At 47.6% G+C, this 8,417-nt stretch overlaps 2 protein-coding genes across 3 annotated transcripts in view; one reads left to right on the forward strand and one right to left on the reverse strand.

Moving 5' to 3' along the window:
- Window positions 1-3,263, reverse strand: part of CENPO (centromere protein O) — a 26,477-nt gene extending 23,214 nt beyond the window's left edge. For both annotated transcript variants that reach the window (XM_030921247.1, XM_010358504.2), the window contains exons 1-2: window positions 3,131-3,263; window positions 2,665-2,778 (exon numbers count right to left, since the gene is read on the reverse strand). In XM_030921247.1, coding sequence (XP_030777107.1) covers window positions 2,665-2,710 — 46 coding nt within the window. In that variant the 5' untranslated portion in view covers window positions 2,711-2,778; window positions 3,131-3,263. The remainder of the gene's footprint in view (window positions 1-2,664; window positions 2,779-3,130) is intronic.
- PTRHD1 (peptidyl-tRNA hydrolase domain containing 1) lies at window positions 3,250-6,694 on the forward strand. The gene is made up of 2 exons (XM_010358505.2): window positions 3,250-3,506; window positions 6,368-6,694. Exons 1-2 carry the CDS (start codon window positions 3,255-3,257, stop codon window positions 6,536-6,538), a joined length of 423 nt encoding a protein of 140 aa, XP_010356807.1. The 5' UTR covers window positions 3,250-3,254; the 3' UTR covers window positions 6,539-6,694.
- Window positions 6,695-8,417: the final 1,723 nt, after the last annotated feature.

Below are 8,417 nucleotides of genomic sequence, written 5' to 3' on the forward strand. Positions count from 1 at the left end.
CCTAATAATTAGCATGTGATGAACTGCTTTATTCACAAGTCTCTATTTATCCAACAACTATATATTGAGAATCTACTACGGACCAAGGACTGTGCTGGAAGTTATTCATACTACGGTGGCAAAATAGAGTCCCTGTCCTCACGGGGCTTACAAAAATTATTTACTGTCCAACGAGGAGGTGATCTGAAAAGCACATACACATAGATTAATTTAGGGTGGTACAGGAGATGCCTGACCAAATTCTCCTTTATGGAAATTCTACATTACTAAAACAGGAGAAATCAATGTTCCCAAAGTTTCTGAGATAAGTAGGTGTTCAAAACAGTATCATGCTGCTGCTTCTCTAGGCATTTCCACACAGCTCTCCTCTCAGGCTCTCAAACCTGCCCAGCTTCTTTACTGACTGGATTCCCCCTACACCAAGGGGGTAGCGTTGTTGTTTAGCGTTGCCACTAGAGAAAAGAGGGAGTGTATCTGCTGGGCCTGCTTTACCTTGGAATTTATGACTACATCTCATCCTAGCCAGTCAGCTTTGTCCCAAAAAAGGTTACAAAAAAGGTCAAAATCCCTGCCTATTTGAATAAATAATCTGGTTGCAACTAAAACTTCATGTCCTTCCTTCCAAAATGAGTGGGGACAATTGAAATAATAAGCTAAAAGCTGAAATCACACAAGCAGAGGGAGAAAACCAGTATGGGTAACAGCTAAATGTTTAAATACTGTTTTCGGTAGAGAATAAGGAGACCGGTCTAAGTCTCTTGATGATCCAAAACTTCCACCTCATCGCTTTTTTTAATAGAAACAAAATTAGGCCTGGACTAAAGAACAGGTTACTCCTGAGTGTAGCATGTTTCCACTACATAAAATCACCAAACTTACTTTTAGTCTTAAAGTAACAGTAAATCTTACCCCATATACTTTTATTATCTAAAGTCTCAGCTTAAGTCATCTTAAGCTGAATATAGCTACTTCATAGTTATCAATGATAATGATGGCCCAGAGAAAAACAGGATCACCAAGTTCACTGACAAACTCAGAATTCTTTCTAAAACTATAGAGTTTTTTTTTTTTTTTTTTTGAGACGGAGTCTCGCTCTGTCGCCCAGGCTGGAGTACAGTGGCCGGATCTCAGCTCACTGCACGCTCCGCCTCCCGGGTTTACGCCATTCTCCTGCCTCAGCCTCCCGAGTAGCTGGGACTACAGGCGCCCGCCTCGTCGCCCGGCTAGTTTTTTGTATTTTTAAGTAGAGACAGGGTTTCACCGTATTAGAAAGGATGGTCTCGATCTCCTGACCTCGTGATCCGCCCGTCTCGGCCTCCCAAAGTGCTGGGATTACAGGCTTGAGCCACCGCGCCCGGCCTAGAGTTATTTTTAAAGTTGGGTTTTATGGCAAGCTTTCCCAAAGTATTAATGTAGAACCCTCTGGATTTAGGCATCAGGCTTAAGTACTCCAAAGTTCTAAAAGTATTAATAGCACAGGACATAAAGTAACACAAAACCAGAACTGTACACAAATATTACCGGGCACTAAAGAAGAAAGCAACTTCCTTCTGGACAGAAATTCAGATGCAAATCTGTTTCCAAAGGATTGACTAAGGACTAAGTAATAGTTTCATAATTCTAAGCAACTCTAACAATAAAACATTCTTTAAACACTTTCTACTTTTTTTTTTTTTTGAGGCGGAGTCTCGCTCTGTCGCCTGGACTGGAGTGCAGTGGCCGGATCTCAGCTCACTGCAAGCTCCGCCTCCCGGGTTTACGCCATTCTCCCGCCTCAGCCTCCCGAGTAGCTGGGACTACAGGCGCCCGCCACCTCGCCCGGCTAGTTTTTGTATTTTTAGTAGAGACGGGGTTTCACCGTGTTAGCCAGGATGGTCTCGATCTCCTGACCTCGCGATCCGCCCGTCTCGGCCTCCCAAAGTGCTGGGATTGCAGGCTTGAGCCACCGCGCCCGGCACTTTCTACTTTTTAAGACACAAAGCCTTTCATTGAATATTTCCTATATATCAGACTTGTGCTAAATGCTTCACTTGAAAAGTCTGAATTAAATACTTTTCCACCACAAAAGAAATACTTTTTCCACAACCACAACTACCGTGCTATTTTCACCTCCATTTTCCAGATGAAGAAACAGAGGCAGAGAATAAAGTGACTTGCCTAAGGTCACTTTATTTATCATGGCAGAGCCAAGACTCAAACCCAGTTCTAGGCCGGGCGCGGTGGCCACTGCACTCCAGCCCGGGCGACAGAGCGAGACTCCGTCTCAAAAAAAAAAAAAAAAAAACCCAGTTCTAACCAACACTAGAGTCACTGCCCTGCACTGGCGCTCCCTCAGGAGTAATGCATAAATGGCCCAAAAAACCCGGGGAGAGGAAAGAAACCTCCCTGGCTAGAACCGGAACCGCAGTTCAGAATATAAACACTGAGCATATGACGGATGCAACTTATCCGTTTCAAAAGAGGTGGGAGCCTAGAAACGAAGCCATTTTTCCTCCTCGAATAATCCTGGCTGCCTGTCCCTTTGTCTTCAATGTTAGTTCCTTTCACCATTCTGCTCCCAAACAGGTCAGGTCCCACGTCAGTTCCAGGAGGAAAGAGCTCTCTCAGCCTGCGGGTCATCTTTGGGCAGCAGCAAGAAGGGGAAGGCGGCGGCCCTCTGAATACCTCCTTTGGACTCGCCATCTGGACGTAAAGGGTTCGCCTGCTCCATCTCAGATTCCCAAGGGCCTTCCCATGAAGTCGTCTAGGCAAGCGGTTATAGGGACCTCAATGTCCTTGCTGATAAAAGAAAAATGGCAACAGAGTCACATCGCATCTAGTCCCATTCAAACCCAGACGGCAGGGCACACACCACTCACGCACAACCCCTGGGCCGCGGAGGACACAAACGTCAAGGCTAGGATCCCCTTTCCCGAGCCGCCGGCCCTCTCCCAGCTTCCGAGCCAGCAGAGTCCACGCCCACCCCCGCGCCCATCCCGCGGCCCTGGCGCGCTCCCGAGGCCTCGGCTACTCTGGTCCAGCAGGCTTCCCGGCCACGGAAGGAGTTTTAAGAAGGCCGTTCAGCCCGCCACCCTGACCATGGTCCCGTCAGACACTGGGTCTTTCCTCTATCTTCTCCCTTCTAGCTCACCCAGGCCAGGGGCGAGAATTCCCGCCATCCACGTCTTCAAAACGAAGCCAACCGGTCCCGGCGTGCTTTGCGATCCTGCCGTACAAAAACATGGCAGCGCTCAGGGCCCCGCCCTGATCCCAGGATGCACCGGAGAGTAGGTCCGGCCTTTCGGGTGGTCAGGAAGATGGCGGCCTCTGGGGCGGAGCCGCAGGTCCTGGTACAATACTTGGTGTTACGAAAGGATCTATCACAAGCTCCGTTCTCCTGGCCGGCGGGCGCACTGGTAGCGCAGGCTTGTCACGCGGCCACCGCGGCCTTGCACACTCACCGCGACCACCCGCACACCGCCGCTTACCTCCAAGAGCTGGGGCGCATGCGCAAAGTGGTCCTTGAGGTGAGGCACTCGGGCGGAGGGGGAGGTGCTGAGACGTAGAGGGCGGAAGTGGGTGTGATCTTCGATCCGAAGTCCTAGCTGCGGGGAGTGGATGCAGCGGGGGTTGGGGTGATCGTTAACATTTAGACTGGAGCTATTTCCCTGGAGGTGCGCCCTTGGGGAGGGCCTGACTGTGTGAAGAGTGGAGAGCAGTCGTCCGCCCCATTCTGGGCTTGCGGTGATGTGGTGCCTCCCGTGTCCCCGCTGTTCCGCCTGTGCACTGGCCGACCTTTTAAAGCCATGCCCCAAAGTGCTGTCCTCCAGCAAAACCGAGCCCGAAGGGACAGAGCGAGCTCCTTCTCGCCGTAGGGACAGTGCAAAGCGAAGTCAAACCGAGTATTTACCTGGGTAGGACGCCAAAGTATTTGAAAATAAACACTAAAAGCCTTATTTGAACCTAGCTTCAGATAGACCAGTCACCAGGGGTGTAAATCGGTACACCTTTTAAAATAGCAGTCAGGTTCTGTTTGCAGATGACCAAACAGATCTAACCCTTACCCTTTGACTCTGTCTCTCCTGCTGCTAGAGATGTAGCCTAAGAAAATAATCCTTGGCCGGGCGCGGTGGCTCAAGCCTGTAATCCCAGCACTTTGGGAGGCCGAGACGGGCGGATCATGAGGTCAGGAGATCGAGACCATCCTGGCTAATACGGTGAAACCCCGTCTCTACTAAAAAATACAAAAAAACTAGCCGGGCGATGAGGCGGGCGCCTGTAGTCCCAGCTACTCGGGAGGCTGAGACAGGAGAATGGCGTGAACCCGGGAGGCGGAGCTTGCAGTGAGCTGAGATCCGGCCACTGCACTCCAGCCTGGGTGGCAGAGCAAGACTCCGTCTCAAAAAAAAAAAAAAAAAAAAAAAAAAAAAAAAAAAAGAAAATAATCAGATGGACCCAAAGAGCTTTGCACAAGGATATTCGTGGGAGCCCTTATGTTTTTGAAGCATATTTAGTGGTCTGGAAGAGTGCTCATGATGCGAAGCTAACTGAACTATATATACAGAATGATCCAGACTTTGAAAGGAAAAACTAAGGAAATATATCTAAATATGAAGTAGTGCATGGTGAGATTTTGGTTATTTCCTAATGCTTATCTCTATTTTTAAAATTTTCTACCTTAAGCACATATTTTATAATAAGGAAAAACGGCTTTAAAGTAATTAAGCCAGAACTCAGGTGGAGGGGTGGAGTAATACCTTCATGGATAACTGGCAAAGATAGATTATCTTTCAAGAGAAAAATTGCTGCTGGATAGTGAAACATCAAGCGGTAACCTGTAGGAAAAATGCCTTGAGAATCTGAGTAGGCAGAACAGAAGCCGCTGGCTTTTCACTTAGATTTTCTTCCTATTAAGAGGTCTCAAGAAATCAGGTTCAGACTCCTCTTGTCGCGGGTGAAACTCTCTGAAGCCTACAGGGATTAAGTGACTCCCCTGAGTTTAAAAGAGGGTCTCATGATTCTTAGTTGTTAATCATGACTCAAGAAGGGGACTTAGGAGTCGCTACTGATTACATTGAGGTGCTGCTGTAGTCAGAAGGGCCAATAAAATATAAGACAATACCAGGATTAACTGTTTATTGAGTGCTTAGTGTGTGCCAGGCACAGGTCTGAGCCTAATTTCCTTGATCCCCACTAGGAAGCATTATTCCTATTTTATAAACGGACGAAGAGGCCAGTGAAGTCACCTAACTTATCCATGATCACACAGTCAGCAAGAGTTTGGAGTCCAGTAGTCTGATTCCAGAGACTCGCTGTATCTCACTATACTATGCCTCTGCCCGAGGCTGAAGAAGATGATGAGTCCTCCAGCAGAGCTCTGCCGGAAGGACTCAGCAGGTTAAGAGTAGCAATACTGGCATTCTCTAATTGTTAAAACAAGCCTCTGATTATCTTAGTGGCTGCTGCCTTCATAGGTCAAAGATAAACTTTATGCAAAATAACACAAAAATAATAATTTTCTGAGTGATAGTTTTAATACTTCCTGGAATGGGATTCATCATGGGTGAATTAGCAGTAAGGATGACCCAGAAACGATTTCAGAAGGATGTTAGAGAATATTGTACTCTCCCTTTAATAAACAAGTGGGAGCTGTCCCAGCAGAAGGAAAACCCCTTTAGGTTTCAGTGAGGTAGAGTGGGAGGGGTGGAGGGAAGTGGAAGTGGATGTGCTTTTAGAAATCCTTCCACTAGGGGCTGGGCACGATGGCTCACGCCTGTGATCCCAGCACTTTGGGAGGCCTAGGCGGGTGGATCAGTTGAGGTCAGGAGTTCCAGACCAACCTGGGCAACACGGTGAAACCCCGTCTCTACTAAAAATACAAAAATTAGACAGGTGTGGTGGTGTATGCCTGTAATCTCAGCTACTCGGGAGGCTGAGGCAGGAGAATCACTCGAACTTGGGAGGCAGAGGCTGCAGTGAGCCGAGATTTGTGCCACTACACTCTGGCCCGGGTGACAGAGCAAGACTCTGTTTCAAAAGAAAAAAAAAATTCCGCTAGGCAGTGGTTAAAGTCAGAGGCATTTAAAATTATGGGCACCAGCCATAGGAGAGCTGGAAAACATGTAGAGCAGAATTACACATTACACATATGTATGTTGGGCATACGACATCTCACGAGGGAAGATACAAATCTCCATTTTCTAAACAGGAATAGGAAGCCTCTCTTCCCTCCCCAGTGCACCAAGGAATGACATCGTTGCTCTGCAGCTCCCTCCTTGGTAAAGCTGTTACTCCACTTTCAGTGAAGAGGACTCCTGAAACCCTTTTTGGCCTTTTGACACTTCCTAAGTGGGCTATTCAGTTTGTCTTCTATGTTCTTCTCCTTTAGGCCCCAGATGAGACCACCCTAAAGGAGCTGGCTGAGACCCTGCAACAGAAGAACATTGACCACATGCTGTGGCTTGAGCAACCGGAGAATATCGCCACTTGCATTGCTCTCCGGCCCTACCCCAAGGAAGAAGTGGGCCAGTATTTGAAGAAGTTCCGATTGTTCAAATGACTGCTGCTTTGATGTGTTTGAATACCAGCTGGATCCAGAAACAGCAGGCCACCCATTCCAAAGCATGTGCTTGCAGCAGCTTGCTCCCATCTTTCAGTTGTGACAGTTTCTTGAGGGTTCAGCGCATGTTCCTATTAAAGTTGTCATTAATAACTACTTCCTCGTATTAATAAGTGCAACTGTGGAGGGTGCGCGGGCAGTGTTGTCTGGCGATCATTGCTCAAATAGAAGATTGGGTTAGACTCTCCTGTGGGGGTCAAGGAAACTCCCTTCCAGTCACCCAGGTTTGAAACTTTGCTTTTGAATTCCTTCTTATTCACACCCAGTTATCATATTTCATTGAATCTAAGACAACATCAACTTTAAGATATGGTAATATTTTATGTATTGTTAAAAAAAATGCTGGCAGGCCGGGCGCGGTGGCTCAAGCCTGTAATCCCAGCACTTTGGGAGGCCGAGATGGGCGGATCACGAGGTCAGGAGATCGAGACCATCCTGGCTAACGCGGTGAAACCCCGTCTCTACTAAAAAATACAAAAAAAAAAAAACTAGCTGGGCGAGGTGGCAGGCGCCTGTAGTCCCAGCTACTCGGGAGGCTGAGGCAGGAGAATAGCGTGAACCCAGGAGGCGGAGCTTGCAGTGAGCTGAGATCCAGCCACTGCACTCCAGCCTGGGCGACAGAGCGAGACTCCGTCTCAAAAAAAAAAAAAAAAAAAAAAAAAAATGCTGGCAAATACATTAAAACATTTGTATTTCAATAACAAAGATGTTAAAATTTGGCCAGCGTGGTGGCTCACGTCTGTTAATCCCAGGGTTTTGGGAGCCAAGGTGGGAAGAGCACTTGAGCCCATGAGTTCAAGGTTACAGTCAGTTCTAATCATGCCGCTGCACTCCAGCCTGGGCAACAGAGTGAGGCACTGTCTCTGCAATGATAATAAAAAGTTAAAATTCGTGTGTGTCTATATATATGTACATACATACAGATTTATTAGATTCGATGAAATCTGTCAAGTACTACAACTGTTTTCATGTCATTTTAGTGCTGCTGCCCTGTGTCAGCCTCTCATTTTGCTCACTGGCGTGTCCCACGGTCTATTCACCTCCAGTGTGACACTTCAATCCAGCAGCCGCTCTGCCACCAGATAGGATGACTGAACACCTACCTGTGTAGTCTAGGCACCTCCCTGCCTATGGAGAAATCCCAGCACTCCTTAGCTTAGACTTCAGGCCCTCCTCGTGTATTTCCTACCTATCTTTTTTGTTTTTTGGAGATGGAGTCTCTCTCTGTCGCCCAGGCTGGAGTTCGGTGGCGCCATCTCTGCTCACTGCAACCTCCGCCTCCTGGGTTCAAGCCATTCTCCTGCCTCAGCCTTCCAAGTAGCTGGGACTACATGCATGTGCCACTACAGCTGGCTAATTTTTATATTTTTTTAGTAAAGATGGGGTTTCACCATGTTGGCCAAGCTGGTCTCCAACTCCTGACCTCAGGTGATCCGCCAGCCTCAGCCTCCCAAAGTGCTGGGATTACAGGCGTGAGCCACCGCACCCGGCCTCCTAGCTATCTTTTTAGTTGAATCTTCTATTCCCTTATTCAAACTTGATGTTTCCACAGACTCCCTCCAGTTGCTGTTCTCCAGTCTCTGTCATGGGAGTTGAATGTTCTTACTCCTCCCCTCCCTTTCCTGCACCTGTACTTTACTTCCACTATTTCCAGCTCAAGTGCTATCACTGCCAAAAATTCTTACCCAGCCAAAAATGATAGTTCCTTCTCTGAACATCTGTAACACTCTGTACAATGGTTACAGTATTTCTATAAACATTGAGACACACCTACAGAAACTGCTTAGATATCTGTGAAGCGCAGTTGATGAGGGGTAAT

This window comes from Rhinopithecus roxellana, chromosome 17 (genome assembly GCF_007565055.1).
Source record: "Rhinopithecus roxellana isolate Shanxi Qingling chromosome 17, ASM756505v1, whole genome shotgun sequence".
Taxonomy (NCBI): Eukaryota; Metazoa; Chordata; class Mammalia; order Primates; family Cercopithecidae; genus Rhinopithecus; species Rhinopithecus roxellana.

Coding starts and splice junctions, on each gene's coding strand:
- PTRHD1 (XM_010358505.2), top strand. CDS start 3,255: ATGCACCGGAGAGTAGGTCCGGCCTTTCGGGTGGTCAGGAAGATGGCG. Junction 3,507..6,367: donor TGCGCAAAGTGGTCCTTGAG/GTGAGGCACTCG, acceptor CTTCTCCTTTAG/GCCCCAGATGAGACCACCCT.